At 44.8% G+C, this 21,769-nt stretch overlaps 1 protein-coding gene across 5 annotated transcripts in view; it reads left to right on the plus strand.

The window, feature by feature from the left end:
- The window catches only part of LOC109903819 (ena/VASP-like protein), a 67,012-nt gene that overhangs the window by 35,233 nt on the left and 10,010 nt on the right, over window positions 1-21,769 (plus strand). For all 5 annotated transcript variants that reach the window (XM_020500796.2, XM_020500794.2, XM_031788448.1 and 2 more), the window contains 8 exons: window positions 2,757-2,814; window positions 8,909-8,985; window positions 9,587-10,492; window positions 10,831-11,093; window positions 11,363-11,481; window positions 11,728-11,755; window positions 20,371-20,401; window positions 20,523-20,583. In XM_020500796.2, the coding sequence (XP_020356385.1) occupies window positions 2,757-2,814; window positions 8,909-8,985; window positions 9,587-10,492; window positions 10,831-11,093; window positions 11,363-11,481; window positions 11,728-11,755; window positions 20,371-20,401; window positions 20,523-20,583 (1,543 nt within the window). The remainder of the gene's footprint in view (window positions 1-2,756; window positions 2,815-8,908; window positions 8,986-9,586; window positions 10,493-10,830; window positions 11,094-11,362; window positions 11,482-11,727; window positions 11,756-20,370; window positions 20,402-20,522; window positions 20,584-21,769) is intronic.

Here is a 21,769-nt window from a genome sequence, read left to right on the forward strand (position 1 = left end):
CGGGCCGCCCCCAGGTGGTGAGGGTAGGCAACAACATCTCCTCCCCGCTGATCCTCAACACTGGGGCCCCACAAGGGTGCGTTCTGAGCCCTCTCCTGTACTCCCTGTTCACCCACGACTGCGTGGCCACGCACGCCTCCAACTCAATCATCAAGTTTGCGGACGACACAACAGTGGTAGGCTTGATTACCAACAACGACGAGACGGCCTACAGGGAGGAGGTGAGGGCCCTCGGAGTGTGGTGTCAGGAAAATAACCTCACACTCAACGTCAACAAAACTAAGGAGATGATTGTGGACTTCAGGAAACAGCAGAGGGAACACCCCCCCATCCACATCGATGGAACAGTAGTGGAGAGGGTAGCAAGTTTTAAGTTCCTCGGCATACACATCACAGACAAACTGAATTGGTCCACTCACACAGACAGCATCGTGAAGAAGGCGCAGCAGCGCCTCTTCAACCTCAGGAGGCTGAAGAAATTCGGCTTGTCACCAAAAGCACTCAAACTTCTACAGATGCACAATCGAGAGCATCCTGGCGGGCTGTATCACCGCCTGGTATGGCAACTGCACCGCCCTCAACCGTAAGGCTCTCCAGAGGGTAGTGAGGTCTGCACAACGCATCACCGGGGGCAAACTACCTGCCCTCCAGGACACCTACACCACCCGATGCTACAGGAAGGCCATAAAGATCATCAAGGACATCAACCACCCGAGCCACTGCCTGTTCACCCCGCTGTCATCCAGAAGGCGAGGTCAGTACAGGTGCATCAAAGCTGGGACCGAGAGACTGAAAAACAGCTTCTATCTCAAGGCCATCAGACTGTTAAACAGCCACCACTAACATTGAGTGGCTACTGCCAACACACTGTCAATGCCACTGACTCTACTCCAGCCACTTTAATCATGGGAATTGATGGGAAATGATGTAAATATATCACTAGCCACTTTAAACAATGCTACCTTATATAATGTTACTTACCCTACATTATTCATCTCATATGCATACGTAGATACTGTACTCTATATCATCGACTGCATCCTTATGTAATACATGTATCACTAGCCACTTTAACTATGCCACTTGGTTTACATACTCATCTCATATATATATACTGTACTCGATATCATCTACTGTATCTTGCCTATGCTGCTCTGTACCATCACTCATTCATATATCCTTATGTACATATTCTTTATCCCCTTACACTGTGTATAAGACAGTAGTTTTTTTTGGAATTGTTAGTTAGATTACTTGTTCGTTATTACTGCATTGTCGGAACTAGAAGCACAAGCATTTCGCTACACTCGCATTAACATCTGCTAACCATGTGTATGTGACAAATAAATTTGATTTGATTTGATTTGATTTGAATATTTTGACAAAGTTAGACGTTTTTCCCAATGGAAATTAAGAATATTACATTCAATCCAATACAATCATGTTTGCCCTTGAATCTGGTTCAGGATTGGCAATAAAGGAAGGTTGGGATTCATGCATTTGTTATTTTGAATGCAGAATGCACTGTAGAAATTGTACCCAGGTGTGTATGGGAAGGAGGGGAGGGAAGGTCAGGTCTATTCTGGTCCACGGTGCTGCTGGCCCTGTTTAGTTGAGGTTTCCTGTGGAAATGCCTGTGATTTACATCAATCATGCTATGGGGAAAAACACAGTCTGTCTCTTCAGGGCAGAGGCATAGCACCTCATGTAATGTGTGGTGTGTTTCACAACTGACTATTCCTACCTGCATAGCCTGGTCCCAGATCTGCTTGTACTGGATAGCCAACTCCTATGTGGTCATTGTCATGCCAATGACCACATAGGAGTTGACAAGACAACACAAACAAATCTCAGACCAGGTTACCCTGCATCCACCCCACTCCAGTCATTAACTCCTTGTACTTATTAAGACCGTCTCAAAAAGTCTCAGTTTCATCATTAGGACAACTATTTATGCCTGGGCAGGTTCCAAACCCGGCATATGTTTGTAAAATAATTCCTAATGTCAAAATAAGCTGACAGACAACAATACACCACTTCCAATGTAAACAAGCAAGACCTACTAATAATGTCTAGTGCTAAATGTATTGAATCCCATGGTAATGCTAATATGCTAATGTCAACAACCAAGACATGCCATGGCTAATCATGTGTCTTTCTCGGGAGAATTTAGAGGAGAGGAGTGCGTGAGGATACACAGTAGAAGCCAGAGAGAGGACGGGGGAGGGACACACTTCCCTTGTGAGATGACACATGCCATTTGACCCAGCATGCAATTTATGGAATTAACTGGCTGTCTGTCAAAGCCCTGTCTGCATTTGAGGCGGTTATTTTGGCTGTTAGGTCGTATTGTCATTATTTTTTACATTGAACAAGATAAGACAGCGCCATGAGCAATAGTGTGGTTGTCACGACTTCTTGTTAAACTAAATTGACACATCTCACCAGATCAGCACCTGTATACTGTACAAATACAGTTTAATATGTGCTCAGTGTTGTAAAAAGACAGACCCACAGGCAAAATAGACACTGCTGCCGGACCCTTACATCATTATTTATCTGTTGGTTATTGTTATACTGTATGTAACCTCAGGCCTACATTCAATATGCTAAATATATATCTCTATTACTGCTGGGGACGGTGTGGCATGTGAAGAAACTATTCACAAACACCAACGATACACAAGAATATATGTCCTTCCGTACAGGTTGTCTTTTTCTAAAAGCTAAAGATCTGTTTCTGTTTCTCACCTCAGGCCCTGCTGTCCAACGTAAAAATGGGCCCTCCTCAGAAGACCCCGATGCACACAGGAGGTAAGGCCCCTCTGACTTTCATAAAAACACCAAATAGTGATGACAAAGCGTGGTGCACAGTAGAACTCACAAAACAAAAGACATTGATAAAGAAACTGTTTTGAAAACTTGCTTGTATCCATCACTGAAAGTGTTCTTCATTTAATTTGTCTGAAGGTAGTTTGTTTAAGGATACGAAACACATCAGGCCTACCACATACCCAGTGGCTCGTGTTGTGTTCTTAGTCCACTCTAGTAGTGGAAAGAGGTGCTAAACTCACATTAGGGTTGAATATTTTCCCTGTATTTTACAAATGTTCCATCCCGAGAATAAATCACTTTTCTCCCGTGTAACCTAGTATTTTTTTGCTAAAACCGGAAGTGTCATTCAAAAGAAAATAAATATGTCTGGATTTGATTAGAGCTTTGATCAGCATGAAAATTAAAACCTGATGCTACCTGAGCCTGATGAGCCATATATTAAATACATTTTATGAGCCGAGCCCGACATTAACAACATTTAATGAGCCCAAGCCCAAAAAGCCCAAATGATTGTGCCACTATCCAATACATACACTATATAAACAAAAGTATGTGGACACCACTTGAGTGGATTCAGCTATTTCAGCCACACCCGTTGCTGACAGGTGTATAAAATCGAGCACACAGCCATGCAATCTCCATAGACAAACATTGGAAGTAGAAAGTCCTTACTGAAGAGCTGTGACTCAACTTGGAAGCTTCATGAAACAGGTTTCCATAGCTGAGCAGCCTAAAATCAATTCTGCACAATTCCAATTGTCGGCTGGGGTGGTATAAAGCTCGCCACCATTGGACTCTGGAGGGATGAGTCACGCTTCACCATCTGGCAGTCCGACTGACGAATCTGGGTTTGACGGATGCCAGGAGAACGCTACCTGCTCGAAAGCATAGTGCCAACTGTAAAGTTTGGTGGAGGAGGAATAATGGTCAGGGGTTGTTTTTCATGGTTTGGGCTAGGCCCCTTTAGTTCCAGTGATGGGAACTCTTAAAACTACAGCATACAATGACATACCAGACGATTCTGTGCTTCAAACTTTGTGGCAACAGTCTGGGGAAAAACCATACCCGAAATGGTTTGTCGAGATCTGTGTGGAAGAACTTGACTGGCTTACTTTCTCCTGGCATCTTCCAAACCCAGATTTGTCCGTCACACTGCCAGATGGTGAAGCGTGATTCATCACTCCAGAGAACACATTTCAACTGTTCCAATGGCGGCCAGCATTACACCACTCCAGCCGACGCTTGGCATTGCGCATGCTGATCTTAGGCTTGTGTGTGGCTGCTCGTCCATGGAAAACAATTTCATGAAGCTCCCGACAAACAGTTATTGTGCTGACGTTGCTTTCAGAGGCAGTTTGGATTTCGGTAGTGAGTGTTGCAACCGAGGACAGGCGATTTTTAAGTGCCACGTGTTTCAGCACTCAGCGGTCCCGTTCTGTGAACTTGTGTGGCGTACCACTTCACGGCTTAGCCATTGTTGCTCCTAAACGTTTCCACATCACAATAATAGCACAGACCGGGGTAGCTCTAGCAGGGCAGAATTTTGCTGAACTGACTTGTTGAAAAGGTGGCATCCTATGACGGTACCATGTTGAAAGTCACTGAGCTCTTCAATAAGGCCATTCTAATGTTTGTCTATGGAGATTGTATGGCTGTGTGCTATACACCGGTCAGCCATGAGTGTGGCTGAAATAGCCAAATCCAGTAATATAAAAAGGGTTGTCCACGTACTTTTGTATAGTATATAGTGTATAAATCTAGAACAGGATTATATATTTTGGCCGCAAATGTTATGAAACTCTGGTGATGGCCCTGCAGTACAGGCTGGCAGTGTGGTGCAAGGACAACAACCTCTCCCTCAATGTGAGCAAGACAAAGGAGCTGATCGTGGACTACAGGAAAAGCCCATTAACGTCGACAGGGCTGTAGTGGAGCAGGTCAAGAGTTTCAAGTTCCTTGGTGTCAACATCAACAATGAACTATCATGGACCAAATACACCAAAACAGTCTTGAAGAGGGCACGACAAACCTTTTCCCCCTCAGGATTAAAAATGTAAAAACACATCACGACAAGAGACAACACAACACTACATAAAGAGAGACCTAAGACGACAACATAGCATGGCAGCAACACATGAAAACACAGCATGGTAGCAACCCAACGTGACAGCAGCACAACATGGTTGCTGCACAAAACATGGTACAAACATTAATTGGGCAAAGACAACAGCGCAAATGAGGATGTGGTGATTGACAGAGTCGAATGCCTTTGCCAGATCAATGAATACGGCTGCACATCGATGGCGGTTAAGATATCATTTAGGACCTTGAGTGTGCTTGATGTGCTGAGTACCGTCTAGCCATACTCACAAGTACTTGTATGAGGGGACTACCTCAAGCTCTAAACCCTCAGAGGTAGTAATCACACCGGTGGGGAAAGGGGCATTCTTCTTACCAAACCACGTGACCTTTTGTTTAGGAGGTGTTCAGAACAAGGTTAAGGGCAGAGAAAGCTTGTTGGACACTAAGAAAGCTTTGTTGTAAAGCTTTTAACACAAAATCCGGGGAGGGGCCAGCTGAGTATAAGACTGTATCATCTGCATATGAATGAGAGAGCTTCCTACTGCTTGAACTATGTTGTTGATGTAAATTGAGAAGAATGTGGGGCCTAGGATCAAGCCTTGGGGTACTCCCTTGGTGACAGGCAGTGGTTGAAACGGCAGATGTTCTGACTTTATACACTGCACTCTTTGAGAGAGGTTGTTAGCAAACCAAATACCCCTCAGAGACACCAATACTCATTAGCTGGCCCACAAGAATGGAATGGTCTACCGTATCAAAAGCTTTGGCCAAGTCAATAAAAATAGCAGTCCAACATTTCTTAGAGTCAAGGGCAATGGTGACATCATTTACGACCTTTAAGGTTGCAGGACACATCCATAACCTGAACCGAAACCAGATTACATACCCGAAAGAATACTATAGACATCAAGAAAGCCAGTCACTTAATTATTGAGTTTTTCCAAAATGTTTGATAAAAAGGGCAAAATAGAAATTGGCCTTATAACAGTTAGGATCAGCTTGATCTCCCCTTTTAAATAAAGGACACGCCGTGGCTGCATTCCAAGCAATGGGAACCTCCCCAGGGAGGAGAGACAGGCTTGGCAACGATAGGAGCAGCAACCTTAAAGAAGAAATGGTCTGAACCAGATGGTTTTTTTGGGGGTCAAGTTTAAGGAGCTCCTTTAGCACCTCGGACTCAGTGACCACCTGCAGGGAGAAACTTTGTTGCGGGGCAGGGGAAAAAGAGGGAGGATGATTGGGGATAGTCACATTAAAAGGGGTGGGAGATGAGAAAATGTTGGACAGGCAAGGAGGCATGGCAGAGTCAAATAGGAATCTTGACTTAATGAAGTGGTGATTAGAGCTCAGCCATCATTGTCAACATTAAGGGATATGGGCAGCCGTGAGGAGGAGGGTATATTCTCCAGGTCTTTAACCATTTTCCATAACTTCTTGGGGTTAGACCCACAGAGAGAGAACTGCTCCTTAAAGTAACTAACCTTTCCCTTCCGGATAGCCTGAGTGCACTTATTTCTAATTTGCCTGGATGATAGCTAGTCAGCCTGAGTATGCATTGTCATGACTCCTGGCTGAGGAGCCATGGCCTCAGATCAGCTTGGCAAATGGCTGATGATGACCACATCCCTCTCACCCACAGAAGAGGAAAGGGGGGACTGGGCCGGTTTTGACTGTCATAAATTAGGGAGGAGGAGAATCTCCATCCTGCTCTTCAGTATCAACCAAAGGAATGCCTTTGTCCCCCAGAAGACTTTTGCAGCCAAAACTATAACACCCAGAAAGTGAATACTCAAACAATATTTCTAAGATAGGAATGTTAGGAATGGTCAGTGCAGATCTAAAGAATAATGATGTCATATTACTTGTCATTTTGTGATATTAAAAACTGTATGAACTAAATACTGTAACTTAGGAAAGAAACCCCCCTTGGCTATCAAGTTTCCATCTAATACATTGTGAATACAATATGAAGAATGATTAAACTTTTGTTGCTAAGATAGGAATGTGATTTTCTAATGAGATAATGTTTTTTAATGTCCTCTTTTATGTCCTACATTAAGTAGCCACTTCCTGAATGAGGTCAGAAGAGAGTGTCAGTGTGATTAACCAGAGTGCTTAAAAGGACTCACTAAGAATGAACATACCATACCAGAGATGTGAAGATAACACTAGAGGAGCTGATGGTAGCCGATAACACCCAGCAACGGTCAACAAAGATTTATTTGAAAGCTTAATGCGTAAAACCAACAAATCAAATTGTTTGGGGAATGACTTGGTGGAGACAACCAAGCACTGAAAGTGTTCCTTGGTAAAGATTGCCACTCCACCACTTTTGGAAGATCTTTCTTGCCCAAAAATGTTAGAACCAGACAGGTTAACATCAGTGTTCAAAACACTCTTTCTTAACCATGTCTCAGTAATGACCAACACATCAGGATTGGACCTGTGAATCCACACTTTCAATTGATACATTTCAGGTAATAAGCGTCTAGTGTTAACGTGCAGAAAACCCAGGCTTTTACGAGAGCAGAAATCAGTGAAGCAGATATCAGAGCACAAATCAGAATTGGGGCTAGCAACAGTAGATGGGCTAGGGTGTACGTGCACATTTCCATATATAATCAACTGTAATACAATCAGGGCATGGCAGAGGACTGCTCTGCAGTGTTGATTGATCACATTTGAATGTGCAGTAGATGGCAACAAGATCATATTGTACAGCAATTTCATCAGGTAACATGATCACAAAGCCGACAAGAGGTGGTTAGAATAGGATGGGAGTCCAAGAGTCTGTGTAAACAATAGAGAGTCAGAGTCCCGAGTGTGGGAATAAACAGACTGTCCCCCGGTTGGGTAAACAAGCAAGTTCATAGTCAACAAAGAACACAGGAGTCAAAAGGCAAATAGTATAGAGTACAAGTGAAAAATATAACAACTCGGGGCTAGCCATTGCAAGTTCAGAGTCACTCGACTCAACAGTGCATGTGTGCTGGAGGCGATCGAAAGCTCGGGAGAGAGGGGGGAGTGTGGCGAGGGTACCTATACCAGACAAGGGGAGACAGGCCAGGGAAGATGGTGAACAGATCGCCAGGTTGAATCCAAGCAGCAGTGCAGCAGGCATCCGGGAGTAGGTGTCACACCCACTTAGGAGAAGCTTTTTTGGGAGGCAGATTCCTTGTAGAAAATCCCAGCTAGCTAGCTAATGTAGCTCGCAAGTCTCTGTCCGTCTTTTCCACGTGGAAAAGGAGATCGTTAAGCAAGCTATATCTTTCCAGTATCGACGAATGATCCTTTACAACGTCCAAACAAAGTTGTCCTGTGGCTGTTGTATTTTGGGGGTTCTGAGGAGGATATCTTCTCTGCAAAGATGGAGGGGACTTCAAAGGCCTCTGCATTTAGGTCAGGAGGCCTGTGAAACCCTCCTGCCGTTGTTAGCCTTAAGAGTTCACACCTCTCTCTTCACACTTATGTGCTAATTTCAGTCAGATTCTTTCCTAGCAGCTTGGTAGCCTTATTTAAGCTTTATATAACTAAATTACCGAGAGGTAATTGTCTTTTACTTTTGGCTTCAGAAAGTAGGTTCAGACTGAATATTACTCACTCAATTTTATGTTGGATGGTATTTCCAGGTTCCGCTGTGTTTCTTCTGTAGGTTTTGGCTTGTTAGAAGTCTTTTTTTCTTGATAGGCCTTGGTAGTAATAGTCCATTCAGGTAATTTTGTCCAAAGTCAAGGTTTTAGGTATGGAATTGTGAATTGGAACTAAGGTTTTGATGTTGAGGTTAGTATCCTGTATATGTCCTAGCAAAAAAATGCAAGTTTATCTACATTTATCCAACTCTAATTTTATATTTTTGCAGAAGAACTCAGGAGCCCATGCTCTGTGTCTATTCACTCTCTCTCTCTGAAACAATGTATTCGTGGGCCCAGATTGAAAGGCTGGAAATAGGGAGAGGCTAAAACTTGTGTCTGTGTCCTCTGTGTATCTGCAGGCAAATGATGGAGCAGCATCAGATGCAGATGCAAGGAGTGGCCCACAAAGAGAGGGAACGACAGACATCTGGCTCAGGTAAGGCCTGCAGACAAACATACTTACTGTGGACAAACACTACCATGTTAGACAAGGGTCTGTCAACACACAAGTCACAATACGTTTTACCCATGTCAGATAACATCTTAAGATGCTATTCTCTCCATGGGAATAGCATGACAATCATGGTAACCAAACACAGCCTAGTGTAGCAGCGCATATGGGTCGTATTCATTTGGCACCAATGGTGAGAAAACAGACTGAAACAGGGAGGAACTACTTGAATATGTCCAATAAGATATGCTCACTATGGTTTTCCGTTGTAAAATGTTGTGCTACAGTATACCCTAATGAATACGACCATGAGAGAGCTACCTCGGACACATCTGTGCTTGTGTTGAACCCCCCCCCCCCCCTCTTTATTTACTCATGCTTATCCATGCACAAACAGGAGCCACACTCATTCTGTCAGCGTGCTATCGGCAGCTGAATGGCAATGTGACTTCCTGCTTTCCTGAGAGTTCGCATCCTGCTTCTTTTTCTTATGTAATTGTTTGTCTCATCTTTGCTTAGTTTCTCATTATTCTCTCTTTCACATCCTTTGTTTTCTACCCCACCCTCCTACATCTGTGTGTTATAGTTGTTTCCACCCTCCAATATAAGGTGTCCTCCCCTCCCTCTCACCCGTCAAACACCCCTCCTGAGTACAGACACTACCGGGCCGCCACACTGCCGCCTTCCTACGCCCGAGTGGCCTCCAACTCCTCCCCCTCCTCCTCCTCCTCTTCCTCCTCCTCCCAGGAAAGAGAGGTTCTGGGCGGACGGGCTGGCGACAACTCCGCCCAGCTCTCCCAGCTCTCCACCTCCCTGGCCTCGGCCTTCTCACCCGTGCAGCCAGGGGTGCCCATGGCCCCGACCCGGCAGGTGCGCCAGATCCCCCTCTCTCCCCCCACTGCTCGGACCCTCCACCACACCCAGTCCCTCCACCAGGGTCATGCCCTGCAAGACCCTGTGCTGCCCCCCAAACATGGCACCTGGTCAGCCTCCCACGCCCACATGTATGGCCCTGTACCCTCCACGCCCCCCTTGGTGGGCATGATGCCTGTGCACATGCCCCCTGTGCCCCAGCCCCAGCATGTCGTCCCCGTGGCCCACCCTCTGCCGCCCCTCCACAGCCGCGTCAAGACCCACCCCCTGGACCAGCCTGACCAACCCCACATCCCGTCCCACCTCCCCCACGCCAACGGCCAATCAGAGGACTATTATAACCTTGCTCAGCAGCAGCAACAGCTGCAGCTAGGTTACGGCGAGGCTTCTTCCTTAGCCCCTCTGATTGGTCTGTCTGCCCAGGGCCCTGTCCCTGTCTCTGCCCACCAGCCCCAGTACCCATCCTCCTTTCACTCCCAGCAGCAGATGTACCAGGCCACGCCCCCACCACCACCAGCACCCCAATTCTCTCCCCCCTCATACACCACAGCCCAATCAGAGGGGGGCTCGCCCAAGCAGACACCCTCTCCTGTCGCTCAGGCTGCCACGGCCAGCTGCAGTAAGTATAAGCAGAGCTCAATGAGCAAGGCACTTGAACAACTAATGTGTGTTCTGTGTGTGTGTTGGGGGTGGGGACTCCACACACCTCCACACACCTCACACAACATGCATCTGGCTTATATGGATGGAAGCATATACCTATTATGAATACAATAACAGTTCCCATAGAAAATTCAGCCATCTGTTACTGTACTTTTGCATTTTGATTAACTTTAAATTAAATTATTCTTATCTGAGACCATTAATCTAATCAGTTCCAATCCGTGCTCGCCAACAGTGTTAGCCAATGAGGAATCTGATGTCACCTGATGTGAACCTATGCTGTTTCTCTCCCAGGTCCGGTTTCTCTTCCCTCATTGCTGGCTTTGGCCCCACCAGTGGCCCCACCTATGCCTATGCCCCCCCCTGCCCCTATGGCATCCATGGCCCCACCTCCTCCACCAGGCCCCCCGCCTCCGGCCACGGTGCCACCGCCCATGCCCCCTCCACTGCCAGTTGATGGAGGACCACCGGTAGGGGAGGCAGGGAATGAGCTGGCGCAGCCACTCTCAGGACTGGCGGCTGCCCTCGCTGGAGCCAAACTCCGTAAAGTTGCAAGGGTTAGTATCTCAGCTTAGACTTGGATCATGGTCAGTAAGAAGAAAACGTTTTGAAACAAGGAGGTACTACCTAAATGTCCAATAAGAAACTTAATTGTTTTGTTTCTTTGCAATACGTTTGAAAATGTTTTGCTACAGTGTGACCCACTGAACAAGACCATTCATATCTATGTGAAAATTGCTTGGACATTCTAACCATACACACATTACCTGTTGGTTGGCTTCTATAAAATGGAACTCGTATGGTGACCAATGTTGTGTCTCCTCAGGATGAGAACAGTCCACCAGGAACAGGTGGAGCCAAGAACGATGCCAACCGCTTGAGTGGAGGTAGTGGTGCTGGAGGGGAGGGGCTGATGCAGGAAATGAACGCCCTTCTAGCACGCAGGTGAGAGGAAAACAACAGTGTGAAAGAAATATTTATTTAATCGAATTGAAATACATGTAATTGAAAATCCCTACCCCAGCTATAGCACATCAAAATACCAAATGTTTTTAAATGAACATTCTGGAGTTCAAAAGGGTATTCCTTGATGTTATTGTAAGTAATTAGGCTACTAGCCTGTGAAATAACACAAAATGACTGGAGTTGTCTATTTCATTATCTAAATGCCTGAATTTGCTTTTCCTGCAGACGGAAAGCCTCAGAGAGACCTGAAGAGGTAATACAGTTTATCTTATTTTAAAATATCATGTATTAGTTTCCCAGGGTGGGTCTATCCAGCAACAATAATTGCATTCAAGCAATCTAAAGAGACTTGTGCACACACTTACTCGTACACTGAGTGTACAAAACAATAGGAACACCTTCCTAATATTGATTTGCACACCCTTTTGCCCTCAGAACAACCTCAATTCGTCGGGGCATGGACTCTACAAGGTGTCGAAAGCATTCCGCAGGGATGCTGGCCCATGTTGACTCCAATGCCTCCCACAGTTGTGTCAAGTTGGCCGGATGTCCTTTGGATGGTGGACCAATCTTGGCGCACATGGGAAACTGAAAAATCTAGCAATGTTACAGTTCTTTAGACACTAAAACCTGTGCGCCTGGCACCTACTACCATACACCGCACAAAGGTACTTAAATATTTTGTCAAGCCCATTCACCCTCTGAAAAGCACACATACACAATCCATGTCTCAATTGTCTCAAGGCTTAAAAATCCTTCTTTAACCTGTCGCCTCCCCTTCACCTAAACTGATTAAAGTGGATTTAACAGGTGACATCAATAAGGGATCACAGCTTTCACCTGGATTAACCTGGTCCCTCTGTCAGGAAAAAGAGCTGGTGTTCCTAATGTCTTGTACACTCAGTATAATTTTTTTATATATATATATATACACACAGTACCAGTCAAAAGTTTGGACACATGTACTCATTCAACCATTTTTATTTTTCTACATTGTAGAATAATAGTGAAGACATCAAAACTATGAAATAGCACATATGGAATCATGTAGTAACCAAAAAAACATTTAGATTCTTCAAAGTAGCCACCCTTCGCCTTGATGCCAGCTTTGCACACTCTTGGCATTCTCTCAACCAACCTGGAATGCATTTCAATTAACAGGTGTGCCTTGTTAAAAGTGAATTTGTGGAATTTCTTTCCTTAATGCGTTTGAGCCAATCAGTTGAGTTGTGGCAAGGTAGGGGTGGTATACAGAAGATAGCCCTATTTGGTAAAGTACCAAGTCCATATTATATTAGGAACAGCTCAAATAAGCAAAGAGAAATGACAGTCCCATCTTTACTTTAAGACATAAAGGTCAGTCAATCTGGAACATTTCAAGAACTTTCAAGTGCAGTCGCGAAAACCATCAAGCACTATGATAAAACTGGCTCTCATGAGGACCGTAACAGAAAAGGAAGACCCAGAGTCACCTCTGCTCCAGATGATAAGTTAATTAGAGTTAACTGCACCTCAGATTATAGCCCAAATAAATGCTTCATGGAGTTCAAGTAATAACATCAACTGTTCAGATGAGAATGTGTGAATCAGGCCTTCATGGTCGAATTGCTGCAAATAAATCACTACTAAAGGACAACAATAAGAAGAAGAGACTTGCTTGGGCCAAGAAACAGGAGCAAATAGCACAGGTGAGTCCAAATGTAAAAATGTTGTGAGCCAGAGTAGATGAAAGGATGATCTCTGCATATGTGGTTCCCACCGTGAAGCATTGAGGAGGAGGTGTGATTGTGTGGGGGTGGATGGAGAGGATGGCTGTGGTTTCATTGGCTCTTAACCAACCATGCTATTTTGTTTGTTTTTCCACATTGTTTGTAACTTATTTTTTACTGTTGAATTCTGAAGTTTACATACACTTTAGCCAAATACGTTTAAACTCACAATTCCTGACATTTAATCCAGGTAAAAATTCCCTGTCTTTGGTCGGTTAGGATCACCACTTTATTTTAAGAATGTAAAATGTCAGAATAATAGTAGAGATAATTATTTATTTCAGGTTTTATTTCTTTCATCACATTCCCAGTGGGTCAGAAGTTTACATACACTCAATTAGTATTTGGTAGCATTACCTTTAAATTGTTTCACTTGGGTCAAACATTTCGGGTAGCCTTCCACAACCTTCCCACAATAAGTTGGGTGAATTTTGTCCATTCCTCCTGACAGAGTCAGGTTTGTAGGCCTCCTTGCTCGCACACACTTTTTCAGTTCTGCCCACAAATGTTCTATGGGATTGAGGTCAGGGCTTTGTGATGGCCACTCCAATAACTTGACTTTGTTGTCCTTAAGCCATTTTGGCACAACTTTGGAAGTATGCTTGGGGTCATTGTCCATTTGGAAGACCCATTTGCGACCAAGCTTCAACTGCTTGACTGATGTCTTGAGATGTTTCTTCAATATATCCACATCATTTTCCGTCCTCCTGATGCCATCTATTTTGTGAAGTGCACCAGTCCCTTCTGCAGCAAAGCACCCCCACAACATGATGCTGCCACCCCCGTGCTTCACGGTTGGGATGGTGTTCTTCAGCTTGCAAGCCTCCCCCTTTTTCGTCCAAAGATAACAATGGTCATTATGGCCAAACAGTTATATTTTTGTTTCATCAGACCAGAGGACATTTCTCTAAAAAGTACGATCTTTGTCCCCATGTGCTGTTGCAAACCGTAGTCTGGCTTTTTTAGGTCGGTTTTGGAGCAGTGAATTCTTCCTTGCTGAGCGGCCATTGAGGTTATGTGGATATAGAACAAATTTTACTATGGATACAGATACTTTGGTACCTGTTGCCTCCAGCATCTTCACAAGGTCCTTTGCTGTAGTTCTGGGATTGATTTGCACCAAAGTACGTTCATCTCTCGGAGACAGAACGCATCTCCTTCCTGAGCGGTATGACAGCTGCGTGGTCCCATGGTGTTTATAATTGCGTACTATTGTTTGTACAGATGAACGTGGTATCTTCAGGCGTTTGGAAATTGCTCCCAAGGATGAACAAGATTTGTGGAGGTCTCCAATTTTTTTCTGAGGTCTTGGCCGATTTCTTTTGATTTTCCCAAAGAGGCACTGAGTTTGAAGGTTGGCCTTGAAATACATTCACAGGTACACCTCCAATTTACTCAAATGATGGCAAATGATTATTAGCCTATCAGAAGCTTCTAAAGCCATGGCATCATTTTCTGGAATTTTCCAAGCTGTGTAAAGGCACAGTCAACTTAGTGTATGTCAACTTCTGACCTACTGGAATTGTGATACAGTGAATTACAAGTTAAATAATCTGCCTGTAAACAATTGTTGGAAAAGTTACTTGTGTCATATACAAAGTAGATGTCCTAACCGACTTCCCAAAACTATAGTTTGTTAACTTGGAACTCCCTCTCCCGGATCCGGGAGAATTGTCATCAACAGACACTAATTAGCATAATGCAACGGACAAAAAATATTACTCGAAAATATTCATATTCATGAAATCACAAGTGAAATATATTGAAACACAGCTTAGCCTTTTGTTAATCACCATGTCATCTCAGATTTTGAAAGTATGCTTTACAGCCAAAGCAAGACAAGCATTTGTGTAAGTGTATCGATAGCCTAGCATTATGCCTAGCTAGCAGCAGGCAACCTGGTCACGAAAATCAGAAAATAATAAAATTAATTTGTTTACCTTTGATGAGCTTCGGATGTTTTCACTCACGAGACTCCCAGTTAGATAGCAAATGTTTTATCCAAAAATATGATTTTTGTAGCCGAAATAACTCCGTTAGTTCTTCACGTTTGGCTGAGAATTCGACCGGAAATTGCGGTCATGACAACGCTGAAAAATATTACAAATTACCTCCATAATATCGACAGAAACATGGCAAACGTTGTTTATAATCAAGCCTCAATGTGTTTTTCAAATATCTATTCGATAATATATCAACAGGGACAGCTATATTTTCAGTAAGACCGGGAGGAAAAATAGCTACCTCTGTCTATTACGCAAGAATTACTCTGAGAGCCCTCAGCCGGACACTTACGCAATGTAGTCGTTTACGCTCATTCTTCAACATAAAAGCCTGAAATGCTGTAGACACCTTGGGGAATACGTAGAAAAAGGAATCTGGTTGATAGCCCATTCACAGCTCAATAGGGATGCATCGGAACGCAGAGCTTTCAAAACATGAGTCATGAGTCTGATTGGATTTTTCTCAGGCTTTCGCCTGCAAAATCAGTTCTGTTATACTCACAGACAATATTTGTACAGTTTTGGAAACTTTAGAGTGTTTTCTATCCTAAGCTGTCAATTATATGCATATTCTAGCATCTTGTCCTGACAAAATAGCCCGTTTACTTTGGGAACGTTATTTTTCCAAAAATGAAAATAGTGCCCCCTAGTTTCAAGATTAACAAGAAATTTGTGGAGTGGTTGAAAAACGAGTTTTAATGACTCCAACCTAAGTGTATATAAACTTCCGACTTCAACTGTACATAATGTTGTTGCTACCGTCTTTTATGACCTCAAAGATCTTCTGGACATCAGAAGAGCGATTACTCACCTTGAATTGGATGAAGAATTTTTCTTTAATGAGTCAGACGAGAGGGATTTACTCTTGACACCCAAACAGGCCCTCATCCTCATCATTTGCAGGAGAAAGAGATGGAATAGTTATCGCCATCGGTCCCATTGGCCAACATACCATCGCTGCATAATAAATTGGAAGAACTTAAAGCACATATCCTACCAACGGGACATTAAAAACTGTAATATCTTATGTTTCACCGAGTCGTGGCTGATCGACGACATTAACAACATACAGCTGGCGGGTTATACACTCTATCAGCAGGATAGAACAGCAGCCTCTGGTAAGACAAGGGGTGTGGTCTATGTATATTTTTAAACAAGTGCACGATATATACGGAAATCTCAAGGTTTTGTATCTCATGATAAGCTGTAGACCACACCTAGAGAGTTTTCATCTGTATTTGTCGCAGCTGTCTACATACCACCACAGAGCGATGCTGGCACTAAGACCGCACTCAATGAGCTATATACCGCCATAAGCAAACAGGAAAACGCTCCTCCAGAGGCAGCGCTCCTAGTAGCCAGGGACTTTAATGCAGGAGAACTTAATTCCGTTTGACCTCATTTCTACCAACATGTTAAATGTGCAACCAGAGGTAAAAAAACTATAGACAACCTTTACTCCACACACAGAGACGCGTACAAAGCTCTCTGTCACCCTCCATTTGGCAAATCTGACCATAATTCTATCCTCCTGAAAGCTGCTTACAAGCAAAAATTAAAGCAGGAAGCACCAGTGACTCGGTCAATAAAAAAAGTGGTCAGATGAAATAGATGTTAAGCTACAGGACTGTTTTGCTAGCACAGACTGGAATATGTTTCTGGATTCTTCTGATGGCATTGAGGAGTACACCACATCAGTCACTGGCTTCATCAATTAGTGCATCGATGACGTTGTCCCCACAGTGACTGTATGTACATACCCCAACCAGAAGCCATGGATTACAGGACACATCCGCACTGAGCTAAAAGGAGCGGACTCTAACCCGGAAGCTTATAAGAAATCACACTATGCCCTACGATGAACCATCAAACAGGCAAGCGTCAATACAGGACTAAGACCAAAAATGTATTGGGGGGGGGCTCAGGGAGAGTGTGGCAGAGTCAGGGTTCAAACCTGAGCCAACTCCCCCTGTTTATCGTGAGGAGCAGCGATCACAGGACTTCTGGACGTGGGAGGAGATATTGGACGGAAAAGGACCCTGGACACAGCCTGGAGAATATCGCCGCCCCAAAGAAGAACTGGAGGCGGGGAAAGCGGACAAGGCGCTGGTATGAAGAGGCAGCACGGCGACGCGGATGGAAGCCCGAGAGTCAGCCCCAAAAATGTATTGGAGGGGGGGCTCGGGGAGAGTTTGGCAGAGTCAGGGTTCAAACCTGAGCCAACTCCCCCTGTTTATCGTGAGGAGCCAAGGAGGAGACCAGAACCAGAGCCGGTGTTGGAGGTGAGTGAAGCAGAGACTGTGAAGGAGTTAATGGGGAAAGTGGAGGAGAGAGTTATGAGGGAGTTGCTAGGTTGGTGCTTTAGATATGATATTCGCCCGACGGTGCGTGTCGGGGATTTGATGGCACTTGGGTCAGCGCTCCATACTCGTCCTGAGGTGCATGTTAGTCGGCTGGTGAAGAGTGTGCCAGCCTCACGTACTAGGCCTCCTGTGTACCTACCTAGCCTTGCACGTCCTGTGCCAGTCCTGCTCTCAGGCTCTCCAGTACACCTTCACGGTCCGGTCCATCCTGTGCCACCTTCACGCACCAGTCCTCCGGTGGCAGCTCCTCGCACCAGGCTTCCTGTGCGTGTCCTCGTCCCAGTACCACCAGTGCCAGCACCACGCACCAGGCCTTCAGTGCGCCTCGACTGTTCAGCGCTGCCAGAGCCTTTCTCCTCTCCAGCGCTGTCGGAGTCTCCCGCCTGTTTAGCGCTACCAGAGCCTTCCTCCTCTCCAGCGCTGCCGGAGTCTCCCGCCTGTTTAGCGCTGCCAGAGCCTTCCTCCTCTCCAGCGCTGCCGGAGTCTCCCGCCTGTCTAGCGCTATCAGAGCCTTCCTCCTCTCCAGCGCTGCCGGAGTCTCCCGCCTGTTTAGCGCTGCCAGAGCCTTCCTTCTCTCCAGCGCTGCCGGAGTCTCCTGCCTGTTCAACGCAGCCAGAGCTGCTAATCAGCATGGAGCAGCCAGAGCTGCCAGTCTGCATGGAGCAGCCAGAGCTGCCAGTCTGCATGGAGCAGCCAGAGCTGCCAGTCTGCATGGAGCAGCCAGAGCTGCCAGTCTGCATGGAGCAGCCAGAGCTGCCAGTCTGCATGGAGAAGCCAGAGCTGCCAGTCTGCATGGAGCAGCCAGAGCTGCCAGTCAGCCAGGATCTTCCAGATCCGCCAGTCAGCCAGGATCTGCCAGTCAGCCAGGATCTTCCAGATCCGCCATTCAGCCAGGATCCACCATTCAGCCAGGATCCGCCAGTCAGCCAGGATCCGCCAGTCAGCCATGATCTTCCAGATCCGCCAGTCAGCCAGGATCCACCAGTCAGCCAGGATCTTCCAGATCCGCCAGTCAGCCAGGATCCGCCAGTCAGCCATGATCTTCCAGATCCGCCAGTGAGCCAGGATCCGCCAGTCAGCCAGGATCTGCCAGAACCACCAGCTAGCCAGGATCTGCCAGAGCCTACTACCTGCCTGAGTTTCCTCTCAGTACTGGGCTTCCTCTCGGTACTAGGCATCCTCTCAGTGCCGAGCTACCCCTCAGTCCCGAGCTTCCCCTCAGTCCCGAGCTTCCCCTCAGTCCTGAGCTTCCCCTCAGTCCCGAGCTTCTACCTCAGTCCCGAGCTGCCCCTCAGTCCAGTGGGGTCCTTGGTGAGGGTTATTAGGCCAAGGTCGGCGGCGAGGGTCGCCAATCAAAGGACGCGTTACAGGGGGACTAAGACTTGGTTGGAGTGTGGTCCACGTCCCGAACCGGAGCCGCCACCGTAGACAGACGCCCACCCGGACCCTCCCCTATGGGTTTAGTGTGCGGCCGGGAGTCCGCACCTTGGGGGGGGGGTTCTGTCACGCCCTGGTCTTAGTATTTTGTGTTTTCTATATTTATTTGGTCAGGCCAGGGTGTGACATGGGTTTATTTTGTGTTGTGTTTATGTATGTTTTTTTTGTAGGTTTTGGGATTGTGGCTTAGTGGGGTGTTCTAGCAAAGTCTATGGTTGCCTGAGGCGGTTCTCAATCAGAGGCAGGTGATTCTCGTTGTCTCTGATTGGGAACCATATTTAGGCAGCCATATTCTTTGAGTGTTTCGTGGGTGATTGTTCCTGTCTCAGTGTTTTGTATTTCACCAGATAGGCTGTATAGGTTTTCACGTTCCGTTTTGTTGTTTTGTATTTTGTGTTTATTAGTTTATTAAACATGTATCTAACTTACCACGCTGCATTTTGGTCCGACTCTCTTTCGACGGAAGAAAACCGTAACAAAAGGGAAGCACAGCTGAGAGCTGCCCAGTGACACACATCCAGGCTGTGTAAGAACTATTTGACCAAGAAGGAGGAGTGATTGAGTGCTGCATCAGATGACCTGGCCTCCACAATCACCTGACCTCAACCGAAATGAGATGGTTTGGGGATGAGTTGGACTGCAGAGTGAAGGAAATGCAGCCAACAAGTGCTCAGTATATGTGGGAACTCCTTCGAGACTGTTTGAAAATCATTCCTCATGAAGCTGGTTGAGAGAATGTAACTAGACAGGTCAGTTAAGAACAAATTCTAATTTTCAATGACAGCCTAGGAACAGTGGGTTAACTGCCTTGTTCAGGGGCAGAACAACATATTCTTTACCTAGTCATCTCAGGGATTGGATCTTGCAACCTTTCAGTTACTAGTCCAACACTCTAACCACTAGGCTACCTGTCGCTCCAGTTGATGATACTAACGATACTAGAATGCCAAGAATTCGCGAAGCTGTCATCAAGGCAAAGCTTGGCTACTTTGAAGCCTCTAAAATCTAAAATATATTTTGATTTGTTTAATACCTTTTAAATAACTACATGATGTCATATATGTTATTTAATAGTTTTGATGTCTTCACTATTATTCTACAATGTAGAAAATGGTAAAAATAAAGAACACACATACATATACACACACATATATATATATATGTGTGTGTGTGTGTGTGTGTATATATATATATATATATATATATATATATATATATATACACACACACACACACACACACACACACACACACACACACACACACACAATCATCCATTTTCATTTTCCATTATAGGAGGATCCCAAGCCAGGACAGAACTCTACAGGTATACACACTCTTGCCTCCACATTTTTCTGAGTCTGACCATTATATTTTTTATTGCCTGTATAGAGCGATATTGCTTTTTAAAATGTGTCTCTTCTAATTGTGATCGTTTCTCCTTCTAGGTGCTGGGAAGAATCCATGGGACCGAGTAAACTCTGTAGACAACTCTTCACTGGTATTAAGGTTAGTATCGTCATCTGTTTGATAGGGGCTCCCAAACCTTTTAAAATATCTTGTGCCACAATGAGAAGGGATACAGTGCCTAGTGAAAGTCTACACACCCCTTGCACCCCTTCACATTTTGCTGCCTTAACATGTTCACAAAAAATGTATACAGATCTACAGATCTACACAACCTACTTCACATTTTCAAAATGAAAAAAAGTTATAGAAAATGTAAAAAAAATAAAAAGATGTCTTGATTGCAGATGTCTTCACAACCCAGAGCTGATACTTGATGGAAGAACCTTTGTCAGACATTACAGCTGAGAATAATTTGGAATAAGATTCTAGCAGCATTGCACAACATACAGTGTTTTCAGAAAGTATTCATACCCCTTGACTTATTCCACATTTTGTTGTTACAGCCTGAATTCAAAATAGATTTAAAAAACACAATACCCCATAATAACTAAGTAAAAAGATGTTAGTAATACATGGAAATGTTTAGAAAATTAAATAGAAAAAATGCATAATTTACATAAGTATTCACACCCCTGAGTCAATACATGTTAGAATCACCTTTTGAGAGGCGCATACGTGTACCGATAGAACAGTAGCTCTGTTTTGTACTGTCAAAACTGTGATTATATGAAGAAGCCAGACAATATAGTTTAAATTAAGCCTCTAAAGTCGTTAGATCAAGCAACCGGGAGAGAGTGAGCGGTCAGTTATATACAACAGCGAACCAATCTGTGGGTAAAGCAACGCTGTGACTCGAACCCAAACAAGCCATGGCTTCCCTTAGAGGAAAAGACAAAGAACAACTCGGAGATGAAAATAACGACCAGCTAATGGATATCCAGGATAACACAAACAAAATAACTGTTACAATCTGTTGTTAAAAAAAAGTTGATTTTCTCGAAAGGAAAGTAGAGTATCGTGTCAGATATGCATATACAGGGCGGGTGCATGGACGAACAGGACAACAAAATTTGCCTTCTGGAAACAAAGGAGCAAATTTTAGAAGAGAAACTGGACCAGCAAGAAAACAGAATGAGTGACATAACTCGCCAACTGATTGCAGCAATACTGCAACAATGGAAGAGGAAGTGGAAGGGGAGAAGGTAAGGAACTTGTCTGTTGACCCTACATTAAAGACCAAATTGGTTAAAGAAAATTGTGCTAAATAAAATAAGTATACCAGTTT

The sequence above is a fragment of the Oncorhynchus kisutch genome, linkage group LG14, assembly GCF_002021735.2.
Source record: "Oncorhynchus kisutch isolate 150728-3 linkage group LG14, Okis_V2, whole genome shotgun sequence".
NCBI lineage: Eukaryota > Metazoa > Chordata > Actinopteri > Salmoniformes > Salmonidae > Oncorhynchus > Oncorhynchus kisutch.